The sequence below is a fragment of the Onychomys torridus genome, chromosome 23 (assembly GCF_903995425.1).
Source record: "Onychomys torridus chromosome 23, mOncTor1.1, whole genome shotgun sequence".
NCBI lineage: Eukaryota > Metazoa > Chordata > Mammalia > Rodentia > Cricetidae > Onychomys > Onychomys torridus.
In genome coordinates this window covers 64089798-64116637 of record NC_050465.1, presented here as the reverse complement: position 1 = coordinate 64116637, position 26840 = coordinate 64089798, and the positions used below count along the sequence as shown (strand labels likewise).

The 26840-nt window shown below is 35.9% G+C and overlaps 1 protein-coding gene across 2 annotated transcripts in view; it reads left to right on the top strand.

Moving 5' to 3' along the window:
* The window catches only part of Cul3 (cullin 3), an 84450-nt gene that overhangs the window by 45390 nt on the left and 12220 nt on the right, over positions 1 to 26840 (top strand). For both annotated transcript variants that reach the window (XM_036173307.1, XM_036173306.1), the window contains 10 exons: positions 13173 to 13333; positions 14680 to 14794; positions 16537 to 16765; positions 20666 to 20811; positions 21582 to 21758; positions 22684 to 22854; positions 23362 to 23469; positions 24507 to 24631; positions 25162 to 25258; positions 26191 to 26325. In XM_036173307.1, the coding sequence (XP_036029200.1) occupies positions 13173 to 13333; positions 14680 to 14794; positions 16537 to 16765; positions 20666 to 20811; positions 21582 to 21758; positions 22684 to 22854; positions 23362 to 23469; positions 24507 to 24631; positions 25162 to 25258; positions 26191 to 26325 (1464 nt within the window). The remainder of the gene's footprint in view (positions 1 to 13172; positions 13334 to 14679; positions 14795 to 16536; positions 16766 to 20665; positions 20812 to 21581; positions 21759 to 22683; positions 22855 to 23361; positions 23470 to 24506; positions 24632 to 25161; positions 25259 to 26190; positions 26326 to 26840) is intronic.

Here is a 26840-nt window from a genome sequence, read left to right as displayed (position 1 = left end):
TTTGTCCACTGTCACAGACTTGGTAGCCTTTTTCATTGGCTCAAGGAGTTGTAGACCCCTTTTCTGGTGAGAGTGCTCTCCTGGCTAATGCTTTGCACTCTTCAGGCTCTGCCCTGTGGCTTCTCCCTTAGTAAAGACTACCATCTCCCTCTCAGAAAAGGGAAAGATTCAGGTAGGACCTGGGCACGCCCTGTCTTTCCTCCCCACCTGTGTTAATGCAGGAAGGCATTTACTTCCTCATAGGCCAGGGTTGTGTTTGCTTGTTTTTTTTTGTTTGTTTGTTTGGTTGGTTTTTTACTTGTATTGGGGACCAGGAAAACCTAGTTGAATTTTATCCTGAGCACGAGTGGCTTAAACACGCCCAGTGCTGATAAGATCAATTAAAAACAAAACCCAAAACATTGGAACTCTGTGCCTTTAAGTTTTGGGATTTCTAATGTTTTTGTTTTTGTTCAACTAGATTTTTCTGATGGACTGCCATCTCCCTGCCAGGGTTCTTACCTACCTCTCAGGTAAATGTCTCATTAGCAGATGTGGAAACTTGCCCTCTCTTTTTTTATATCCACTCTCTAAACAGGGCCCAGTTAAGCATCTCCCCCAGTTGTTGTTCTGTTTTGTCTTTACCGGGATCACCATGGAGGGAGGAGCTATCTCTGAATACAGAGAGCACTGCTAATCCTCCTCTTTGTTACTTTTTAGCAGCATTTGGCACAGCTGGCTGCACTTGTCTTTCAATATACTGGGCCCTGGTTACTGTGACAAAGCACTTTATGCCTGCTACCTTCTGCCTTTTCCTCAGCTACTGCTCTTCCTCCACATCCTCCTTTTCCTCCTCTGCAAATCAAGGGATTTTGGACTTTTGATCTTTCTTCTCATACTGCACTACTCACTCTTACAACTCTTTGTGCTTCAGTACACGATTCCCAAATATATATATATATATATATATATATATATATATATATATATATATATATATATATATATATATATATATATATATATATATATATATATCTTGTGTTTTTAAAATGGCAGGAAGGAGTCACACCATACAACAGGGCCCATATGGGAGGTTTGTTGAAGGGTAGAGAGAGAAGGGGGCAGAGACCGGTCCCTGTGGATGAGAGCAAAGGAAGAAAGAGACAGACAGGAGGTGGGCAAGGCCCTCCTTGTAGGAGGAAAAATAGCAAATGCACATAGGGGTGCTCTTAGTGGCTGCAGCTGAGGATATATTCTGTCAGGATCCTAAGGGCAGGCCTTAACAGATGCCAAAATGCTAACTACTATCCTTAGAGGTTCGGGTTACATTGTCTATTTAGTTGATGGCTCCCTTCCTTGTCTGTGGCACTCAGACTTGGCATCTCCAAATGAACTGGAATTGTAATTCTAGTTGCTCATATAGAAACCTGGCACTTCTTTAATTTCTTCTCCCTATGTCTTCATTTCTTCTTATGCTCCTATCTATTGGCCAAGACTCTTCCATTTCTTTCTTGAAATTAGCGCACTAATCTTAGAAGTATGTGTGTGTGTCTGTGTGTGTGTACTAGTCCTAAAGCATCCACTAGGCACTACTCTATCCTGTTTTATGTATTTCTCCCACAGGTGTTCCTTTGTTGTTTTATTTTTTGCTTTTGTTGTTTTCTCCTTGGTACAAAAAAAATCATACCACTTAAATTCTCTGACAGTTCTCATATTCTCTATTTTGACAAAGTCTGACCTTGTTCCGACTTAACATTTTGAAATTTCTTGTCAAAGCTGGGATGGAATTAGTGGTGACCTACCTATGATTCCTACACTTGGAAGGCATAGTCAAGAGGATCAGGAGTTGAAGATCGTCTTCAGCCACAGAATGAGTTAGATGCCAGCCTAGGCTACCTGAGACCCCGTCTTAAGGAAAATGACCAGTTTTTATTAGTGGTCTAGATGGGTTTTACCCTACTGGTTAAAAGTATGCTCTGTTTGTACTCAGAACTGTTCTTTAGCAACATTCATAGCAGTTATTATCCCATTGCTTACTGAAATTTGGAGCTGTGATTTATTATAAGAATTATTTGAATAAAAGACTTGTGGATCTGAAAACTTGATTTCATGGGGATAGGGTGCTGGCTAATGCAGTTTGGGAATTCTAGACAGGGCATTGACTCAATCTGGTAGGTCAGAGTGAGACAGTGAGGTTTCATGTCCTCGAAACGCTGTATTATTTCAAACTTAGGAATTGTTTATTTCCAAAATTTGACATTTAGTATTTGGAGCCACCGAAACAAACCTTCAGGAAAGGTGGACTATTGTCCTAACTGTATTGTGTGGTTTCTACTTACACTGAACTGAGGACGTGGACAGTGAATGCCTGGACAAACCATTGTGTGTCATAAAACGTAATGCAGCTCCTTGTGCAAGCTAGAAACAGCAAGCAGTGTAGTACTTGATCTTTTTGAATTGACTGCCTTTTAAAAATCTTAATTTAGGGTTGGGGATTTAGCTCACTGGTAGAGCGCTTGCCTAGCAAGCGCAAGGCTCTGGTTTGATCCTCAGCTCTTAAAAAAAAAACAAAAAAAAACACCACCTGGTGTAGATTGCTAGGCAGATGGCTCAGAGGTTAAGAGCACTGTCTGTTCTTCCAGAGGTCCTGAGTTCAATTCCCAGCAACCACATGGTGGCTCACAACCACCTGTAATGAGATCTGGTGCCCTCTTCTGTATACATCATCATCATCATCATCATCATCATCATCATAAATCTTTAAAAAATCTTATTTTAAATTCAGAAAATAAATCTTCATTCCATAGCCAATTTTTAAAGAATCTTTGTCCTTCATTTTCCTATTTCACACTTTTTAAATATATGTACTGTTCTGGTTTTAATTCAGATATATCAGAAATGACATTTTAAAACTAGAAGAATGTGTATATGTTGAAATGAAGTAATTTTTGAAATATAATATGAATAGAATATATTATTTTATATTTTATTACTTCTTTGAGAATTTTGTATAATATTTTGATTCTATTTATCCCCTTCCTCAACTCCTTCCATATCCTCCCCCACCTCCTTACTCACCCAACTCATGTTCTCTCTATGTATTAAGTCCAGTCTGTGTTGGCCAAGTACTTCTAGGTGTGAGTAGTTGTGGATATACTAGGTGTTGGTGGATGTATCCACAGATACCATTAAAGATGACTTTAGTTTTGCTCTCCTAGCAACCATCAAATACCAGTTCAGGATGGGAACTTCATGCCTACATCTCCTGAGCTGGTTGGTCGTCGTCGTGTCCCTCCCCCCTTCACCCCCAGCTCGTTCAGGTCTTGTGCATATTGTCCCATTTGATAAGCATCATTATTGTATCTGGAAAACAGTTTCCTTGAAGTCATCCACTACCTTTGGCTCTTAAAATCTTTCCACTCTCTCTTTCACATAGATCCTTCTGCCTTTGCATGGAGGAGTGAGATTTGCATTACCTATTTGGCAGGTGAAGGTGTTAAGAGTTTGTAACCACTTAGTTAGATTGCTTTTTATTTTGTTGGGTGTTTTGTTTTGTTTTAGGTTTATTTATTTTTGTGTTTCAGTTGCCTGAATATATGTATTTGTGCCTACTGCCCTTGGAGATCAGAAGAGGGCATGAGGTCACCTGTAACTGGAGTTAGAGTTTGCTGTTATAGGTGCTGGGACCTAAGCCTTCTGTTATAAGCAAGGACACTTAAGTGCTGAGCTTTCTCATTCCAGCTCCACATTCATTGTGTCCTTATGTGTAGCTTTTAAGATAGTTTGGGGTTGGAGGAAGTTTCATTTTCAGCTTGGATTATCTAAAAACCTGACTGGGAAAAAATTAGAATTTCTTTTGATGCAGAATCTCATGTAGGTCCAGGTTGACCTGAAACACACTGTGTGACAGATGACCGTGAATGTCTGATCCTCTTGTCTCCACCTCCTGGGTTCTGGAATTGCAAGAATGTGCTATCATGCCTGTGGTACTGAGGAGGAAACCTAAGGTTTAACTGCATGGTAGACAGGTACTCTACCAACTGAGCTACACTCCTAACCATATTGGAGTGTTTTATAGAGTAATATTATACTAACAGTTTTAGTTATTTGTGTTAATTGTAACTATTAACATTTGGTTTACTTTTTTCTATATACTATGGAAATAAATAAGGGAGAATTTCATTTATAAATACCATGCCCTATATAACATATTTAACATGACCTCTTAAAGATGTATCAAGGCAGAGGTGAGGAAGATGAAACAACAAATAAGGGATTAGGGAGTATATAAAGGAATTTGTGGGAAGACAAAAATACATTAATGTGCTCAGAAACCATGGCCATTAATTCCAACAAATACATTCTGTTGATCTTTGAAAAAAGTGTTGATAGAATCTTTCAGATGACTTTGTCTTTTTCATCCAAGGAACAGAAGGAATTTGGCTCACATGGATCACAGTAACCTTCCTTTACACTTTGTCTGGACCTCACTAGAGTATTCAGAACTGGATTTTGTGTTTATAACCTTTCTAAAATTTCCACACATTTTGATCACGTTTTTACTCTTCCCAGATCTACCCACCTGACTTCATGGTCTCTCGTAGATTTCAGTGCTCTCTCTCACTTAAAAGAAAAATCAAATAAAAATAAGCCCAATAAGACAAAAAATAATGAAGAAAAATGTGCAAAAAACCCTGGAGTATATTTTGTGTTGGCCAACTACTCCTGGGCATCGGGCCTTCCCCTGGAGTGTGGTTGATATAAGTGACACTCCATTGGAAAAAACTGGTTTCCCTCTTGCTAGCAGAATATCAATTGCAAATAGAGCACTTTGTGTGCCCTTCCCAGTTCCGTACTGGGATTTTGTCTGGTTTGAAACTGTGTGTGGGACTTGGGCTTATAGCACAGATTTCTTGATGAAATAAAGCTTACTTTGGAGTGGAGTGCTGCCAGTTTATGTGGGAAGTTTGAAGCAGAGAGAAAATGCTTAATGATGAATTTAGAGAATTCCTACCTTGTCATTAATTTACTTATTTAACCCTCTGGGTGAGCCTGCTTTTCCTTATCTATGAACCAGGTTTATTGTATAAGAGCCCTAGTGCTTTCTGGGAGCCCAAGAATTCTTAGTGCATGGTTGGAATTCCTGGATCCTCTCCTAGAAATAGGCATGTATGTGTTTATGTACCACACAAAACTTGCTTTTATTTTCATGGCAGGGTCATGAAGCCATCTGTAGAATATAGTAAGGATGTGTTGGTTAGATCATTAAAATTTTAGAGTTCTTTCTGCTCTAAGGCTTTGAACTATTTTAATACTGAAAATGAACAGCAAGATATTATATCTGGGGGGAGGAGAAAAGGAAGAAAACAGGCAGCGTAGGTAGATTGGTATTAAGTGGATCACAGTTTCTTTAGGAACTCTTAAAAGTAGACTGATAGCAACCTTGTATGACAGGCACTAATTTTAAGCACTTTATGGTTTACTCTTTACAATGTATGGTTTAGGTAGTTATAGCATTAAAAGTAGTTAAGCAATAAAAATAAAATACTTCCCTGAGTATATGACAGCACATATCTCTTACTACATAGCTCTCTGTCCTTTACTTTATTATACCTAGATAGTAAGTTGAATATTATTGTCTCCATTTTGTGAATAAAGAAATTTAAGGTGTAGTAATTAAGAGTTGGGGTTAGAGGAATTGATTTAGCAAGATTATTTAGTTATATCCAGGGTATTGTAGGATATTATTTTAAGTTGTGTTACTTTTGTTTATGTTGAATTTGTTTAACTCTGTGAAGCTGTGTTATTTTGTCTGTCTAAAACACCGGATGGTCTAATAAAGAACTTAATGGCCAATAGAAAGGTAGGAAAAGGATAGGCGGGGCTAGCAGGTAGAGAAAATATATAGAAGGAGAAATCTGGGAGAAAAGAAAAAAGAAGTAGCCAGAGAATGAGGAGGATTCCAGGGGCCAGCCACCCAGCTACACAGCAAGCCACAGAGTAAGAGTAAGATTTACAGAAGAGGATGGGAAAAGCCTTGGGGCATAAAGTAGATGGAATAATTTAAGGAAAGCTGGCAAGAAACAAGCCAAGCTAAAGCCGGGCATTTATAATTAAGAATAAGCTTCCGTGAGTGATTTGAGAGCTGGGTGGAAGAGTAAAAAACAACCAACAACAGAGTAGTGAGCTGATTCCTAGTCTTTTTCAGTCTGTGCTTGTGGTCTTAACCACTTTGCTGTGCCACCTTAGAATGTTATAGTCAGTCATACAAATCATCTCTGTCTGGTAGAATTGGTGGTAAACCCAGAGTTGAACTAACATTCTCCTTTGTGTTGTGATTCAGTAATGACTGGCTCTGTTTTCATGTTCCTTCTCTTCAGTTGTTGAAAAAGTTAATTCTGGTTTCTCAGACTTAACTTGGGAATGATGACTAAAGCCATGGAAACATTGAAATTTGTTTTCTTGCTTTTTATGTTGAAAGTGATAGTAAAAATCTCACTGAAGAAGTCACTTTCTAAGATTAGTTATGAGCACTTCATGGGAATACTTAAGCTCCGAAACTATTGGCACCTTGACAGTTATGTTGTCGTTTATTGACACATCATGAGTCTGTGTTGTCTGATGCTGCTGCTAGCTTTTTGGTTAGTCCGTCTGCGTGGCAAACTTATATTTTCTTTTCTGCTTTCTATTTGAAGTGTATCATTTGTACCATGTAGTAGCATGCTTTCTAACCCCTTCTCTCTTGGTTTCTTTTCCCATTGCTGTAATAAATTACTTTGGCAAAGGCAACTTCAGGAAGGTTTACTTTAGCTTGCAGTTCAACGTACACTGTGGCAGGAAGTCAAGGGAGCAAAAGAGCTTAAAGCAGCTGGTCCCTTAACATCCACAGTCAGGAGAGAGAGAGCTGAGTGGGGAGTGGGTGTGTGGCTGCTCAGTTTCCTTCCTGTTTACACAGTCCAGGATCCTCAGTGAACCTGATCCCAACAGGCATGGCCAGAGGCCTATTTCCCAGGTGATCCTAGATTCTGTCAAGTTGACAGGTAGCACTGACCACCACAGCCATAGGACAGCATTTGGTCTTAATTTTAAATATTTACTATTCATTTACACTTAAGTAATTATTGATACATTTCTTTCATATTTTATATTTGTTTTTTATTGATTTTCTTTGGCCTTGTTTTAGACTCATTTAGCTAAGATTTATATAGTCAGTTGTTAATTCAGTGGTTACTATAGCAGTTAGAGCATCCTTGTCACCTTAAGTTTTTGGTTTTTTGAAGCCACTTATTTGAGTAAGATAAGGGTCTTAGATCACTGGCTTCCTGGGTTGTATCCCCTGTCCCCCTACCCACCCACCCACTCATCCCCCCCCCCCCATAGATAGTATTCAAAAGTGGAGTCTGAGTTACTTGTTTTGTGTTGGGGGAGGGCAGCATTAATAGTTGTGAATTGAATGCTAGTACTACTGTATGTGAAAAACTGAAGGCTGTGATATCTTCTAAAGAAAATTTAATTTTGTTTTAGTGGGCTGACAAAATAGAATATGTTCTAGTGGAAACTACTTGAAAGAATTATTAGTGTTGACCTGTTTTTAGTTTGTCTTTCTCCCCTTCCCCGCTAGGCCATAGCTCTCTTACACAGTGGCTGTAGCCCCTTAGAGATCTCAGCTGAAAGCCTGAGATCTGTTTTGTTAGTTTGGATATTTTATTTTGGTTTTGTTTTTTGTCTATCAGTAACTGCCCAGGACTTTCATGGCTTAGTTCTGGAAACCTGACTGGGGCCAAGAGGGAATGCAGAAAGGACACAGACACAGTTGTAGAAAAGCTGAGACAGGATGGGCCTTGTGCTATCTAATGGAGACCCAGCAACAGCAGCCATCCAGAAACTGAGCACATTGATTTTATGTATCTGAGTGGAGAGGGCAGGTTGATAGTACACAGCAGCTGAGTGGGGAGGCGGGCGATTTAGCTCATCTCATCCGGCTAGGGGATGGGCTGTAGTTGTCCCAAATCAGGAAGCTGTGGCTGATTGTTACACTGTTAAACTTCCACACTTGAACCAGAGGAAGGCTTTGTCAATTCCTGTGGGTCTGAAGTACTGGTGACTTGACATGGTTGTGCTTGTGTCAGCAGCAGCACACACTCCAGTAACCATCTCATGATTGACCGAGTTTGGTTCTTTCTTTCCTCTTCAGAACCCTTGTCTGTTTGATAGCCAGCCCCCATAATCTAACCTGTGACATTGTGCCTGACCTCTCGGGATACTAAGTGACAGTAAGTGTGTTAGTGCTAGTATGTAATGCTGCTCTAACTGTACTTGCTTTTTTGGCCCCAAAAGTCCAAGTTGCAATGGTGATTTTAAACACTGGGTTGGTGTATGGGGTGGGTGGGTGGGTGGTGATAGTGGTGGTGGTGGTTTGGATTTTTAAGATATGGCAAACACCATCTTGTAGAATTCTTACAAAACTGGAACTATTAACCCGTTACTAACCTCCCCAGTCTCCAATTCTGATCATTGTTTGCATCAGTGAATTTGATTACTGTGGTACCTCTGTAAGTGAATCTACAGGATTTGTTCTTTTTCACGTAGCATCTACTCCTCCATGCTATAGAATATGTCTTTTTTATTTATTTATTTATTTGCTTTTTGGAGACAGGGTTTCTCTGTGTAGCTTTGCGCCTTTCCTGGAACTACTTTCTTTTCTTTTCTTTTTTAATGTCTAAATAATATTCTATTTTATATATACATCACATTTTGTTTGTCCTGTCCACTCATCAGTAGTCATTTTTTTAATTGTGACTTGGAAGTTGCTGCTGTGAACATTGGAATACACATACCCCTCCAGGACCCTGCTTTCTGTACCTAGTAGGGTGTATACCTAGAAGTACATCTGCTGGGTCATAGGTGAACTCTGATTTTAATTTTTGACAGTAATTGATGCTGGGTTTTTGTTTTTGTTTTTTTTTTTAATTGCATCCTGACCACCACTCACTGTTATATACTTGTTGCTCTTGTTGTTCTGTTTGAGTTTTTGTTTGTTAGGGGGTGGGGGTGCAGAATTTCTGTGTAGCCTTGGCTCTTCTAGAACCCCCAAGTTGGCCTCAAACTCAGAGATCTACCTGCCTTTGCATCCTGAGTGTTGGGATTCAAAGTGTGTGCCACTGTACCTGGCTTAGTTTTTATTTTAATATAGTGGGTTTTTATTTTAAGGCTAAGTGGTAGCTTTGGCAGTTCTTTCTATTGTTGTCAATATTACATATGGTTGCTATTTGAGGTAGATGTTATGGATAAGGAAACATATCTGATGATCATATTTAAGTGGCAGAAATAGGACTGATGGAAAGAAATACTTTATGCTCCTTGAATCTGTGGGTTTTTTGGTTTTTTGTTGTTGTTTTTTTCCTTCCTGAAAGGATGTCTGTGCCTCACATTTGTGCAGTGCCTGCCAAAGCCAGAAGAGGACATCAGATCCCCAGGAGTGCCCAGGTGTGGAGTTAGAGACCACTGCTAGCCATCATGTGGGTGCTGGGAATTGAATCTGGATCCTCAGGAAGAACAGCCAGTTAGTTCTCTTAACCACTGAGCCACCTCTCTAGCCCCTGATCCAGTGTTCCTAACCACTGAATTATGTCACTTGAATACATGTCTTCTGAACTCACATGGGTCTAATAGAGATTATTTCCTAATGATATCTTTTGTCTTCAGTGGAGAACAGTACATTTTTGTATGAATTGGTATAATTTATATAGCTTTACACAAACCTGGTTTTCATTTATCTTAGATTTTGGCAGATAGTTCCTGATTGAAAATTACAGAATTTTTTCTTAATAACTAGAATATTATTTATTTAAAAGTATTTACATCCTTGTGAAAGATTTTGAGCCCACTTGGTCGAAACCATGACCGAGTTTAAGGCATCCAAGTCTCCACACCAGTTTTTTTTAGTAATGCACCCTATGCTTTTCTTCTAAGTTTATCAGTAGGTACTGCTGTGTGTATTCACACAGTAAATGTGCAACTTACTACTTTACACCTTACCTGGTACCCTTTGTACAAAATGAAATACTTGGTTGATTTTGTAAACTATGAACTAAAAATAGAGTTTTCCTGACTCTGTAGAGAAACTTTTTATTTATTTATTTATTTTTGGGTGCTCTGACTTTTTACTATTATTTAGGTCTTCATTGAGTTAGGCCTTTTTAACCTCTACTTCATGGCTTGAAAGGAACCTTATTTGAAAATTCTTTTATATTACTTTTTGATAGACTGCCTTATGATTAAGCTTATTTGAGGCTCGTTTAAGTTTTTAGTGTTTATTTCTTGTTTACTAGCAGGATAAATATTTGATATTTGTAAAGATTTTTTTAGTGTTTTTGTTCTTTTCCTATTATAAGAAATGAATGAAAACATTGTTATAGATTCTCAAGTTAGAAATTGAGTTTAATTAACCCACTTGACAGCTTGATTCATCACCTTTCACAAATATTCAGAGCATTTAACTTTGGCCATGAGTGAGGTCAGCTGGGAAAGTGTAGGTGAGTAACACATGAGTACTCTGGCTTAGGAGGGTGTTGCTAAGTTGTTAGATTGTAGAACTATTGGTCTTTAAAGTCAGACATTTCATAAAGACTTCCCGTGTACAGAAGAACTAAGTTTTCAGACTTGGTATACAACCAACCCAAAGGTGGAACTTAGAATTTGTGTCCTAAATACTCTACTTAATTCTTTTTCTTTCCTTTGGAGCTTTTACATTTTTATGATATTATTTATTTATTTTGTATATGGGTGGAGGTCAGAGGAAAACTTGGAGGTGTGGGTGTCTCTCTCTTCCCTACCTGTGTTCTGGGAATGGAACTCTGGTCAGTAGGCTTGGCAGAAAGCACCTTTGACCACTGAGCTATTGCCAAGGCTGCACCTTTTGTTTTTTGTAAATATGGCTTGCTTTTTTTGCATAGCCCAAACTGACCTAGAGCTTGGGATTCTTCTTCCTTAGCCTACTGAGTGCTGGGTTTATGGGTGTATGCCACCACCCCCAATGTTTTTTATTCTTGAAAGCAAACATTGTTTCAAATGAACACTAGATAGGAATAGTGGAACTGAAATTTCCCTCCTTTTGCACACTGATTTTATGAGTCTGTAGCCACTTACCCTGACTTGCTTTTTTGTAGCATGACTTCTAATATCAGTCCTTGAGTAATAAAACCATTTGGCCCACTCACAGAGGTATTCTTTTACTTTCTTTAGTTTAGCTTTCTCAAAAACTACTTTGACATAGTATGTTTTGGCACTTCTAGACATGCTTTTCTATTCTGAGTTTGATCTTTTATATCGTAGTAAACAGATGTCTTGGTGCATTTGAGGCATCAGGAGGAAAAGGGTAAATTTTGCTAAAATGATAGAAGCTTTAATATCTATGGATAAAGCAAAGTACTTATATGTTGGAAATAATAAGTACCCCTAGGCCTTAATTAGATATCGGAGGAAGGGAATTGGCATGAAAATCACCTGGTTAAAGCTGTAGATAGACTGCATCTCTCTACCCAACTCCTACAGTAGTACTTTCTTAAAAATTTCTAGTCTTTATAGTTGTTCTTAGCAAGGTCTGAAAAACTATTCTTCTTAAGATACTGTATTAAAGATGCTGTGTTTACAAGTTGGTTTATGAAGTGAGCTATGAGCAAAGTAAGTACCAAGATCTGACTCCTTGCCCAGTTCTGTGAAAGGGCAGGTATGAGATGGTACCTCATCTTGATTCCTCCTTTTACCCCCATGGTCTGCCTCCCAATCTATAAATAGATTTAAAATGGGGTTTATCTCTATGCTGATAAAATGCACATTCCTCTATGTAACTTTCAGAGACTTTTCAGAATATTTTATATTTAAAATACCTGAATTTTGGATTTTGAAAGGCAAGCTAAAAGCAGACAATTTTGTTTGCACTCTTTGCAGTAGATGATTACTAATGTTGGGCTTAAACATAATTGTACTTTGGTCTAATCCTGAGATTACAACATTTAAAATTAGTCCTTAATGTATTATCTCTTGGGGATGACTTTTTAAGTCTTGGCCCCTTTTAAGATTAGTAAAGGGTCTTTTTAAATTAACATGGAAGCATCTGCAAAAACACAGAAATTTTGCAGGGATTTAAATTATTAGAACTACATTATTTAGTATATTACATAAAGTCAACAAAGTTGTAACAAAAGGAGATTCCTATTGGGGTAAGTTGTGGAAATGCTCTTCACCTTCAGGTTGAATTCCTTCTCAGTGCTAATTAGCAGTAAACAAAACACTTGGCATTTCCACTCAGCAAATATTTCAGTGTATCTTATCTTACTGTCTACCCCTTTACACTAAGATCTTGTGAACTAGTTTAACACATGTAAGTGCAGCTAGAGTTTTCCTGCCTGGCCCACAGTCAGGACAAATCTCTCTTACCCGCTAGGCCCATAGATGCTCAGAACCAACCAAGTAAACATACAGAAACTTATACTGCTTACAAACTGTATGGCCGTGGCAGGCTTCTTGTTATCTACTTCTTCTATCTTAAATTAACCCATTTCGATTAGTCTATACTTTGCCACATGGCTTGTGACTTAGCAGTGTCTTTACATGTTGCTTCTCATGGTGTCTCTCCCCTCAGCCTTCCTATTCCCAGAATTCTCTTCTCTCTTGTCCTGCCTATACTTCCTGCCTGGCCACTGGCCAAACAGCATTTTATTTATACAGAGCGATATCCACAGCATGTAAGCCTTTGATATATGTTGCAAATTGCAGACTTCTGTCTCACTTGATGGTAATTAGCCATATACATCAAGCATTTGCTATAAATGAGTATTACTAATTTTATATAGCTACACTTAAGTTTCTGGTATGTTCTTTATACTTTCGTTGGCTCTCTGGTGTGTCTTCTTATAATAATTGTTTAATGTTCCATAGGCTTATAATGTAGCCAAAACAAACAAACAAAAAACTTTTTACAATTACCAGGACTTCCCATTTTATCCATTTTAGGAGTATAGTTAACAAAAATTATTTTAAATTTGTTTTATTAACCATGGTAAATTGTAAAGATTCAATTTTACATAAATTGAGAAGATTAGAAATTCTGAAGTGCTTAAAATTTTATTATAGCTTATTATTTTATATTTGCATTAATTCTGATTAATATTATTTTGTTTTAACTGCAGGACCGTGTATATGTACAACAAAATAATGTAGAAAATGTCTACAATTTGGGATTAATAATTTTTCGAGATCAAGTTGTACGTTATGGATGTATTAGGGATCATCTTCGGCAAACTTTGTTGGATATGATTGCCAGAGAGCGGAAAGGAGAAGTCGTAGACAGGTATACATACCATTTATCCTTTTGGTTTTGGCTTTTTAGTGTTTATATCTTAAGAACTGATGATGTAATAATTTCATTAACAATTAAAAACTTCAGTGTTTAGTATTTACTAGAATCTTCAAAGACTTTCACTGTTTTCAGTTACTCAGAATGAGGATAGTTGTCTTAAGCTTTTTTACTTTTTAAAATAAGTTGGAAGAAACAAACCATCATTTATTTGTTTTTACTATGTAATAAACTTTTAGTCTCTTAGGTTTTTTTTTCCTTTTAAGGACTCTTTTTAAATTATTTTCTCCTCCCTCTTATTTTTTTAATATTTTGTTTTCTTTGCATTCCTGGGAATTGAACCTAGGACCTTGCTTATGCCAATGTTGCATCTGTAGCCTACCCCTGTAGCCCACCCCATCTTATTTTAGTCGCAGGGTCTCACTATGAATGCAGACCAATGTTGGAACTCCTGAACACAGGTGTTTCCCGCCAGTCTCCCAAAAAAGCCTAAACTATAGGTATAGACCATTGTGCCTTGTGGACGTTTGTCTAACTTTGACTCTTTTTCTTTTTCTTTCTTTTTTTTTTTTTAAGTAGAAAAATATTGAATATACCCTAGAATATCCCAGAACCACTTCCACGTCTTACCTGTCACTTTTCTTGACATGACAGGACCATTTTTGTGATATTGCTGCTGGAGTGGTTTGAAACATGTGAGATTCCTTCTCTCTTTGGTTTTGGAGGAGCAGTGAGCTTGCAGAGTTCTTACTGATTGAACTTGGTGATTAATCAGGATTGTCCTAAAGTCATTTAGTAAAAAAAATCTTGTATTTCTTTGGCTTTAACATAGGTTGTCCTGCTGTCCAGTTTACTCTACTTTACCTGTGTACCTACCTTTTCCTCTCCAGTCGTATCCCATTAAACTGCCTCTGTATTTTTAAGTAAATAAAATTTTTTCTTAAGCATACTTGCTTTAAAATTTTTGTATGACAGGGTAAGGATAACTTGATAAACAGCTTCATAGTAAAGATGGGCTTTCCAGTTTTCAAGACAGGGTTTCTCTGTAGCTTTGGAGCCTGTCCTGGACTAGCTCTGTAGACCAGGCTGGCCTCGAACTCACAGAGATCCACCTGCCTCTGCCTCCCGAGTACTGGGATTACAGGTGTGCGCCACCACCGCCTGGCGTAAAGATGGGCTTTTGATTAAAATTATTCCATATCCATTCTTAATGAGTTTCCTATGGAAAACTGGTCAGTTTGATAAAAGCTAAATGTTACAAAGGTATTTCTGTTAAATTTTTGTGTATTTTACATGTCTTTAATATATTGATTATCAATTAATGAAACTTCTTTTGACAGAGGAGCAATAAGAAATGCTTGTCAGATGTTAATGATTTTAGGCCTTGAAGGAAGATCAGTCTATGAGGAAGATTTTGAGGCTCCTTTTTTGGAAATGTCTGCAGAATTTTTTCAGGTAATCAATGATTGTATAGATAAATACTCTTTTATGATGATCATAGCATCATTCACTGTAGTTAACCAACCAACTAGTAATTTTAACCTGTTTTGGCTAGAACCCATTGGAAAGAGGATACTGCATGCGTGCATGCGTGCGCGCGCACACACACACACATACCCCAAAACTTTAGAACCCCTACTTCATGTTCCTACTACACACTGTTGAGCTGCTCATTGATTTAATAGTCAAAAACTTTCCACTGTAAAATTGTATGCGTAAAAAACTAAGCTTAGAAGTAATTACCCTTAAGATTTTATTGCATTTATTTAATTACGATAAATTCAGAGGTACCTATCACTAATGCAGTCTCTACAGGCTTTTTCTATCAGTTATCGATATAATAAATATTAGCAATGTATGTGATTCTATATGACATATTTGCCTAACTTAAAGGTTACTGATTAGGAAATTAAATCTGACTTCAAGAAAGTAAAATTATTAAAAATTACATGCTACCCCAAACCAGTAAAATTCTAAAAGCAAGGCTATATTAGAACAAAATAATAATGAAGTATGATAATAACACTGAGTGCTGACAAATGTAAAAAGAGTTATAAGATATTGATAACCAGGCATTCTTCCTTATACAGTAACTGTATTTTACAGAGGAAATGTAATGGTGCCCAAATAGATATTTTACTACAATACTAAGTTTTTACTGATAATATGCTTTAAAAATAAGTCAATATGAAATTACTATTATCTTAGAAAAGTTCAGTAATTCATTCATAAGAGTCATTAGATGTGTATTAAAATAGAGCTTGATTGATTACCTATACACAAACAAACAAAAATGGAGTTGCTGCCTTTTTCCTAATTGGTTTGTAGTTAGCCATTAGAAAAATCTTTGGCCATGTTGAAGAGGCTGGGGCATGTTTTACGAGTTTATAATGTTGGAAGCAATCCTTATTTTTAAATAATTTATCAGTTGGTTTTAGTGCTAATTTTTTTCATCTCAAAATATGCTGTAATGAGCATATGTGTGTATAACAAGTGTACTTAGAAACACGGGAACATGGTTATGAATGGAGATGGTCTTGCCAGGATTTTTGTTTAGTATAAAGTGTTCTTAGGAACTCGATTTTAAAGACTAAAACTACTTTTGCTAGGTAGAGAATGTTAGTACATTTTTGTATAACATGTATCAACATGTCTTATTATGCAATTCTTAAGATACATTGATTATTAATATTACTGTCAGGTACGTTACAATCTTATTGGGATGACACTAGTAATACTGAAAGCAGTAAGGCTAGTGTTTGATAGACAAGATTAATAGTTATTTAAATGCTCTTTTTTTCACATTGCATGTATGTGTACTTTAAGGTTGGGAGTGGAGTGGCAGGAGAACTTCAGTAACAATGGTCTGTCAGCAAAGCATATGACGAACGCAGTGAATCTTTGTAGTTACAGTTTACAGTAATAATGGAAGAAGTTCCCCTGTTGACTTGGGTCAGATGCTTAAATTTGTATGTAGTACATTAGCAGATCTTTAAAACACTGCTTACAGGTAATGTATTCATTTAGTTTCATGTAAATAAATGCTTTAAACACTAATTTAGACTTAATCTGTAGTAAGAAATTGCATGAAATATATTTAGCTGTTATACTGCTTAGTATCTTTCATTGTAATGCTATAGAAGCCCTGTTAGAATAGAAACAATTTTCTATTGTGCTTTTAAAATTCTTAATTGCAGATGGAAAGCCAGAAATTTTTAGCCGAAAACAGTGCTTCGGTATATATAAAGAAAGTAGAAGCTAGAATTAATGAGGAAATAGAGCGGGTGATGCACTGCCTTGACAAATCCACAGAAGAGCCCATTGTGAAGGTGGTTGAAAGGGAACTCATTTCCAAGCACATGAAAACAATTGTAGAAATGGAGAATTCTGGGCTAGTGCATATGTTGAAAAATGGAAAGACAGAAGGTAAGTGCTATCAATTAAAAATAAATCTTTATTCTACCCTATCAGTCATTTTTAATTCTAACTTACAAATGTTAGTTTTCAAAAGGCTATGCTTTATAATAATAATTTATCCCAGTTAGCACTAGGGTAGAGTTAATGATAGAGCTTTACATTGTATTATATATGAAAATGTTAACATATTTCTAGTGAATTCAGTGGGTTTCCCATGATTTTTACATTTTGTTTCCTTATTTCATTTTCACCAGTGCAAAAGATTTAAGAAGTTTAATGTTTAACCATAGGCCAGGGGCTTCCTCCTTGTATGCTTTCTTAAACACCAGTTAGTGTGAGTGCCTTCTAGTTTCACATACATTCTTACAAGGTTGTTGTGTCTGTATCCAGCTGTCTGCCTGCCTTCCTGTGTCTGTGTTTCAGAATATTTAGAAAAACTAGTAGACAAGTTTTAAAAAAAGTTACCGTTTTTTTTCTTTTAATGCATTAACTATAGCAGTCATTGTTAACTTTAATTTACTGCATTTGCCTCGAAAGGTTATGTAAATGATTGGTATTCTATAAGAAATTCTTGGTTTCTGGTGCTTTGCTTTGAAGTTTCCTTTTACATGACAATGGTGATTTTTTTTTTTTTTTAAATTTCAATAGCCATTGTTTTCCTGCTTCCTTGATTGGGGAAAAAAATCTTAGTATTCTAGCTACTTACTATTAGTGAAAGGAGACATACTGTCTATTTGTATTTGCTAGATAATGAATGAAAATTTTTGTTTGCTTTTTAAAAACAGAATTATCAAGACAAGACCCAGAAGGGGCTGGCGGGTATTAGATACATACTGTCAGGAAAAGAGTTAACTTCTTAATTTCTAATGGAATCCTTGGCTTATATTTTAGTTATAGATTATAAATATATTTATATACACACACACACACACAAAGTTGCTGGTTTTTATTAACAAGGGTGCACTTACATTATTTGTTTGTTTGTTTGTTTATTTATTTATTTATTTATTTATTTATTTATTTATTTTGAGCTGAGGATCAAATCCAGGGCCTTGTGCTTGCTAGGCAAGCGCTCTACCACTGAGCTAAATCCCCAACCCACTTTTTTCTTTCTTTTTTTTTTAATGGAACTGTTCCTTGTTTTGTTTTTGTTTTTATTTTTGTTTTTTTGAGAAAACAAGTCTTCTGGTTTATTTGCTGTGTCTTCTAGTATACAGTACTCTTGGATACTTGTCTAAATCAGATGATAACATTTTTCAAAAACAGTTTCACTGCATTTATTTATTATGTGCATTATATACATGCATGGAAGTCAAGAGAACAACTTGTGGAAGTTGGTTAGGCCATCATGTGAGCCCCAGGAATTGAATTCTGGCCGTCAGGCTTGACAGTAGGTGCTTTTAACTCCTGAGCCATCTCACAAGCTCATAACAAGCATCTTGAAAAGGAATAGATAACAGCTTTTTCAGGCTTATGTGCTGCTACCTTGAAAAAGTAACCACTGACAGTGATATCAAGGGAAAGAGCCTAGCTGTTTGTATAAACAATTACATTTATGGAAATTGAGCTTAGGGGCTGGGAGGTGTTTGAAATCACTGGACATGCTTGGATGACAATAACTCTGTAAGTTTCATGGAGACGTGTTATGAATATGTTAGCTATACCCATTATGGCAAGCAATCTCAATAGCAGAATAGCTACTTACCATGGTTTTGCTCTGTTTAGTTCCTAATGTTGTTAGCAGCTACCTGTGATTCTGAATTAGATTTTTAAATTATCTTTAACTTCCCTTCCCTACCACTAGAAGCTTAATCAAAGAATGTGTTGATTGTGGTGGGCCTTGCTCCTGGGCAATTGTTAATCAGACACAATTTCATCATTATTTTCACAAATCAGAAAGTGAAAGTCTAGTTTGCCTAATGTGAATAAAAAATGTTCATTAATCGTTAGATATGTAAAGGCAGTGTGAACTAGTAAGTTCAAGTGGTATTGTATTATTGGCTTATTTTTAAATTAAGTGTAGAGAAATAATGCATAAATTTTTAATGCCAAACATTTTTGTTACTTTTTCACATTTTCTATTCCATGTAATTAACTACAGTGAGTCAAATAATAAAATAAGATTATATTGATTTATACACAACTTAAATGTATAGATAAGTAAAATTTAAAACGTATGAACAAAATAGACTTTAGAAAGAGTTTACTGAAGGTATTTAGCATGCAAAGCTTGCTGCAGATTGTATATTGCTATTGTATTTTAGAATGACTTTAACATGACAAATTTTGGTTATAATCTATTAAACCACATGATTTGCCATATACAGGTTACCCTGAGGATATATTACAGATAAGAACATGTGTTAATGTAACTTGAGATTAAGTCAGTGAATCAGATAATAGTGACCTCTTGTGTAAGCTATGCTTCTCATCTTTAAAACACACCACCTTTAATTTTAGGTACTAATTTGCTCTTGTGAATAAGGCCCAAGATAGACAATCATGGTTCGTCTGTCAAATCTGGCCTCTTTTTTTTGGTTTTTCGATACAGGGTTTCCCTGTGTAGCTTTGTGTCTTTCCTGGAAATCACTTGGTAGCCCAAGCTGGCCTCAACTCACAGAGATCCACCTGGCTCTGCCTCCCGAGTGCTGGGATTAAAGGCGTGCGCCTCCAATGCCCAGCTAAATCTGGCCTCCGGCCTCTTAACAGTTTTTTAAAAATAAATTATAGAATGAGAATAGTATGTGAGGATTTATGTAAATTTTCAATATTCATGAAGTTTTAATTGAACAGCCAAAGTCAATCATTCATGCTTTTCCTTGAAATGCTTGCTTTCTGTAATGACAAAACTGATTTTGTGTCTAACATCCTTTTGTTTCGTTTTTTTTTGTTTTTCCAGACAGGGTTTCTCTATAGTTTTTTGGTGCCTCTCCTGGATCTCTCTGTAGACCAGGTTTGCCTCAAACTCACAGAGATCTGCCTGGCTCTGCCTCCCGAGTGCTAGGATTAAAGACGTGTACCACTGTCGCCAGGCGTGTCTAAGATCTTATGACCTATTAGCCTAAAATATGTATTGTCTAGTGCTGAATAGAAGACTGTTGTTAGCCAACCTTGACCTAACAATTGCTGCTCTCATGACATTTTCAAAAGTTACTGACAGTAAAAAAAATTTTATCATCATAAAGTTCTGACTACAGTCTCCCGTAAGTAGCTCCTTGGAGAAAAATTTAGAAAATTATGTCATTTGCACATTTTGGTGGTGTTGAAAATGGTATAAAAAAGTGGGTGAAGACCAGAGTCTAAATTGAAACAGTGTAGTGTGGTGGACCCAGTATTTAAAGTAGAGATATAGACAGTGCTACTGGAAAATAACTAATAATAGTCCAGAATTACTCAGGGTAAGAACATTTTAAAAAATGGGTATTTAGGTTGTAAATTTTATTGAAAATTTACCATGAGATACAATGAAGTAATGAATCCTGTTTTAATACATTTCATTTATATCAATGGTTGTCACTTCATCTGTAAGGTATTAATGGGTTCTAAATTTCTTCCTTGTGACTTTGAATTACACCTTTTAGCAAACATTTGTAGTATCTGTTGTTTCTACATCAGAGTAACAGGATGAATTATGTACAAGTTCAAGTATTTGTCACTTTGGTGGCATTGTACTAGTTAGTATGCTGTTTGTGTCCTTATAAGTGAAAATATATGAAGATAGTTGATTGGTGATTTTATCACATCTAGTCAAGCAAGCGCTGTAGCTTACAAATTGTTGGAGCTTTCAACTAACCTCTGAGTTTTATCTGTCATGTGGACAGTGATAATTGATAAATAACCTTTCTTGAACAGATTCAGGTTTTTACCTTAATCTTTAATGTAACAAGTCTGTCTGTTTTCTAATTCCAGACCTTGCTTGCATGTACAAATTATTTAGTCGTGTGCCAAATGGTTTGAAGACAATGTGTGAATGTATGAGTTCTTACTTGAGGGAACAAGGAAAAGCCCTTGTTTCTGAGGAAGGAGAAGGGAAGAACCCTGTTGACTATATCCAGGTAGATAAAAAAGTTTTACATTCACAATAAGCATTTTGCAAGTACTTTATGGATCACTTGTACTAAGTGTATGTGTTATATACCTGAGCTAAGTATTTTAGAATATTTTAAGATATTCATCATGTGTGTCAGGGAGCTGGACTCAGCTGCTGCTTGTTGTTGATTTTTAGTAACTTAGTTAAGATTTGTTAAAGCTCAATCATAAAAAGCTGTGTCTTGTTGTGTGTTAGTGTTTAAATACAGGAAAATCCAAGTTGTGTTTCAAATGCTTAAATCTCAAAATATTTTTAAGCAGTGCTTTGACTAAATAAATCTAAGGTATTGTTTTAATATGAATAATCAGTGTTTTGTGTGGTTTTTAGTTTGTACTCCCTTTGGCTACCCTGTTTGGTAGACAAGGGTGTGAAGAGAAGCAGTAGCAGGGTGGTTGTGTTTAATGTTTATATTTCATTTATTTGTATGTAGTGGAGGTGGCAGTGGATGTACACACATGCATGCCTTGTATAGAAGTCAGAGGACAGAGGCATTTCTCTCCTCCTGGTCTGTGGGGCTGACAACTACATTTATCTGCTGATCCATTATTGGGCCCTGTTTGATTTTTGATCTGTTACCCATATGTGAAAGGTAGAATGCTTACCATGACTAACATATGAGCTTATACACAAATCCTAGACACATAATTACCAACAAAGTTAAGGTATTTTACTTACAATTATTTTACTTAAAAGAACATTTCAGTGATGTTTCCTCAATTTGTTTTCATTTGTAAGGGCTTATTGGACCTGAAGAGTAGGTTTGACCGCTTCCTCCAAGAGTCCTTCAATAACGACCGGCTCTTTAAACAGACTATTGCTGGGGACTTTGAGTATTTTCTAAACCTCAACTCCAGGTCTCCTGAATACCTCTCATTATTTATTGATGATAAGCTGAAAAAGGGAGTCAAAGGGGTAAGTAGTAAGACATTGGAAAGTACGTTAGCTTTTACCTCTTGATCTAAAGTTTGGAAATAAACTTAAGTTTTACAGATTAAAAACAAAGCAGGGCTCTTTACTGTGCTTGTGTGCTGTGTGGTCTACTAGACAGTTTTGTTGTATAGTTTTCACTTTAAAGAAAAGGCACAAATGTCACACAGTTTTAAAAATGATTGCTAGCAGTTGTAGATTGTTGGTTGCTTTTATCTGGTTCTGGATGTAGGATATCAAGCAGGGCTTGGTTTTTGAGGAATTTGAAGGCATGCTTGGAAGAACAGTTCTCTGAAATACTTTGAAAGTTCCAAATACTGAAGTGCAATTTTAAGTTTCATCTCTGGGACCTTGGGAGCTCACTTGGAACCATAGAAAATTAAATTAAGCTATTTTGATGACAAGTGGTCTTTTAAAATCTCATGTTAGAAATTCTGAGACAAAGGAGAAAGCAGCAATTGGCTGCAGATGGCAGAGGCAGTAGCTGAGTAAGAAAACAAAGTCACTGGTTGCAAAGAAATCACATTCAGCTTAATCTCTCATTTCTAAAATCACAAGCATAATACAACCCCCTGCAGTATTTTTTCCTTCCCTTATTTAAGAGACAAGATAAAGAAGCCTTTTGTTTGCCAATTTTGAGGTTTTTAATGAACCCTTTAGAAAACAAATCTATCGCTATGTAAATTTCTGCAGAATGTTTTAATATACCCCTTGTTAATGAAATTTCATCTATTCTTAGTCCAGCCCTGTAATAATTAATGACCCATCTGAATAATAATCTCTCACTCTTAAAAAATGTACTACAGAGTATAGGAATGGATGAAGTAGGGGCACATTCTCAAATTACATCCTTTCCCTTAACCAGATATGGTTGTTTTTAAACTAAATTGTCTCTTGATTACTTTTGCAGCTAACAGAACAAGAAGTAGAAACAATATTGGATAAGGCAATGGTCCTTTTTAGGTTTATGCAAGAAAAAGATGTATTTGAACGTTATTATAAACAACACCTGGCAAGGAGACTGCTCACGAATAAAAGTGTTTCTGATGATTCTGAAAAAAATATGATTTCTAAATTAAAGGTGAGCTTTATTTAAAAGTGAATGTAGTATGCTTAACTAATGTTGATTGTGTGGTTGAACACCAGCAGCATCAACTTATATTTAGAAATCGTTGGATTTTAAATGTTTACTTCCAGACTTACTCAAGGTAGTTTGGTTTAGAGCAGAGGGCTTTGCTTTTCTTTTTTCAAGGTACAGAATGTCAGAGTTCTTGAGTACTACTACATAGAGTGGTTTCTAAACTAAACTGTACTAGAATCCCCCGAGCTATCTGTAGAAGTGTCAGTTTAGACTCTACTTTCTCTGGAATGTATTTGAATCTCTGAAAGAGCCTGGGTATGATATCTAAAATCCATAAGTTATTCTTAAACACTCTGAAGTTTAATAGCCATACACATATAGCAACCAGAGGAAAGATTTTTCAGGGGAGATAATCACGGATGGCAGTAACATGAAAGACTTTGTTTCTGCACTTTTCATAGGAAAGTCCACTATTTATTTGTACGCATTTGTCCTCTGTTTCTGTAGACTGAGTGTGGATGTCAATTCACATCAAAACTGGAAGGAATGTTTAGGGATATGAGCATCTCAAACACAACTATGGATGAGTTCAGGCAACATCTACAGGCAACAGGGGTAAGAGTGTGCATTAATTTCTTCTCTCAAATGTTGGATGTTTACTTTTATATTTCAGAAGTCTCTTTCTACATTTTTAATAATATCTTTGGCAGTTCCATATACTTTGAGGACACTCTACATGTGCATTTAAAAATAGTTGTTGGGGAAGGACACATCGGTCAGTGGTTAAGAGTTTTTATTGGTTGCAGCTTACAACTGCCTATAACTCTACCTCTAAGGGCTCTGAAACCCACTCTGTATCGTGAGTGTAACTGTACTTATGTGCACAAATACACACATATACATAATTAAAACTAATAATTTAAGAAATCTTTTGAAGTAACTATTTACACTGCAGACCATAAGCTTTAAATCTCTTAAGCTTTTCCCTGTGTTGAAAACAGTTGAAGGACAGCAGCAGAATCCTCAAAGCAAATATGAGCATCCTGAGGTCTTTGGATTCTATTAAAATGTTGTGGGTCTTCATGCAGAACACAACTCTGCTACGATTTTGAACCTGTTGAAGTCTATACAACAAATATTTTGCTTTTAAAAAATATACTACCTGTGATTGTTTACAGTATTATAAGAAATTACCAGTGTTTATTCATTCTCTCCTGTTTCTTTTTAAGAGGACAGAAAGTCTTAACAGTTAGAGTAATGCTAGTATATATTCTGTTGAAGTTGTTATCCGTAGATAGATGTTTATTGAAAGCAGATACATAACACTGGACCTACAGCTACTCGTTATCTAATGTGTTAAAAATGTTTAAAGCAGATATGAAAGATACAGTTTTGTCTAAAATGATTCTACTCACATGTAAGAATTATCTTGTGCTCATTAAAATTAACAGTTTAGACAATAGTTATTATTACTTGGAAAACATTAAACATCCAATTCTTATGAAGATCTCTCTCTCTCCCTTTTTTTTTTTTTTATTGAATTCTAGACATGAAGATATCCACTTTACAACTACTTTGCTAATTGCAATAGAGACTGTATGGGTAGATAATGAATCTAGACTGTTGTAGTTCATCGCTTTCTGTTTGTATAGGTATCTTTAGGTGGTGTTGATCTCACAGTCCGAGTTCTCACAACGGGATATTGGCCCACTCAGTCAGCCACACCAAAGTGCAACATCCCACCAGCACCAAGACATGCTTTTGAGATATTTAGAAGGTAACACCTTAATAAGACTCTTTCTGAATATAAATAACCAAATATGAATTTTATTTTCATATTAGTCATATTTCTTAACTGATGGTAAATCTATGCCACTTTAAACCTCATATTCAAAAGAATTTGTTAGTAACTTTTAGCATGTAAGAACAGATTAAATAAAACTTCAGAAGAGTGTTGATGTCCTTCCTTTGGCTTGGGCCATGTTAGTTGGGTTATATTTTGCACTGTTAGTGTCGGTCACTGGCTAAGGATAGGCTGTGGAGAAAGTCTTTTGGAGAGCTGGCTTAGAGTGTACAAGAGAGATGATTTAGTGTGTACCTAGTTAAGTTGCATTGGTCTTACATCAACACCCTGTACCCAACCCTTACTTTCCTCTTGTTATGAGGAACAGAACTTAATTCCTAAGGGCCTCCTTCATCTTTTAATGTCTCTTATCTATATGTTTGCTAAGGATTGTTGTCTTATAATTTGTAATTTCAAATGTGTAAATTATATAATTTCTTAAAACTTGGTTTGCTTTGCTACAGGTTCTACTTAGCCAAACACAGTGGTCGACAGCTCACACTCCAGCATCACATGGGTTCTGCAGATCTCAATGCCACCTTTTATGGTCCAGTTAAAAAGGTAAATATTGACACTTTCAATATGCAGAGTAACTTAAAATTCATGTACAGAACTTGTGTGTGATTAGGTTGACCTGAATATAGCTGTTACTTCCATCTCATAAGTTGGAAAGCTTAAATAAAATCTGTGCTTTCATTTATTATGTGTTATTTGCTAACTACATTTGAAAACAGGAAGATCATGTCTTCTTTAAAGAATAAAATAATAGAGAAATTATGGATTTTATTTATAAGATTAAGCCAGAGACCCTGTTGCCAAGTCTAGCATAATATAAGTTGATTTGAGGGCATACAAAGCTAAGTACCCCTTTTTAAAATTCTTTTAGTTCTTCTGATCAATCAAAACCAGGAGATTGACATCTAATACTTGTAAGACATGCAAATATTTGTAGAATCATTTTTTTAAATGATGTGCAAGTAATTTGTTTCTTTTTTAAAAAGGAATTTTAAAATTTTGAGGTCTGGACTAATAATTTATTCTTACTACTTGGTTTGAATCAAGCCAAGGTCATTTGACTTAAAATTGAAAATTAATCAACTTAGGTGCCTTAATCTAGATTGTAGCCTAGACTTACTTCATGCGATAAGTTGCTATGACACCAAAGCACTTTTAGTATTGTTAAGTGCATGTGTAAATATTGTTGCATTTTTATATAATTAACAAAGATGAAGAAGTTTATAATTTTGTTGAAAAATACTTGGCACTGTTCACTCCTGTGGTATATAAACACTTTCTTGGCTACATTGAAGTATTCACTGTGTAGGGAAATGGGGAAGTCCCTTAGTAAAGGGGTATGTGTGTCTGTGAGTGCATGCGGATTAAGCAGGTTCTCTATTATATAGGAATGAATTATATTTATTGGAAGGGAGGAGATTGTGATTAAAGTGGTTAGGAGATAATGTCTTCTTTATTTTTTGAAAAAAATGTAACAGGAAGATGGATCTGAGGTTGGTGTTGGCGGTGCACAAGTAACTGGTTCTAATACCCGGAAGCACATATTGCAAGTCTCCACTTTCCAGATGACCATATTAATGCTCTTTAATAATAGAGAGAAATACACGTTTGAGGTATGGCTTATAGTAATAAATGCTTTGACCATTGCTGCTGTTTCTCACTCTTACTTATTACTTGAATCTTTCTGGATGGAGTAAACTTAAACACTCTTTGAATAATACCATTAGGAGAAACTGCATAAAATTGAGCCATTGACCTTTGTAAGCATCATTCATTACAGGGGCATGATTTATTTTTGTTGTTTTAAATTGACATTATTTAGGTTTAGTTTTCATATTATATGAGTGCATAGCTTGCTAAACTTTAAAAGTAAATGGACCTTTCTGTCCATTATCACAGTCATGAATACTATCTTCTATATTTCTTTGTATCTGTCTGTGTAGTCAGTTCTCCCCAACCACTCTTGGTGCCAGGTAACTAATGATTAATGTTTTATTTCTGTGGGTTGTTTTGCCTTTTATAAAATTTTATATAAAATTATATGTATTGTTTATATAAATTTATATGTATTGTTTGTTGAAGTTTCATGGTTCAGTTTTTTTTTTGTTTGTTTGTTTTTTAAGATTCA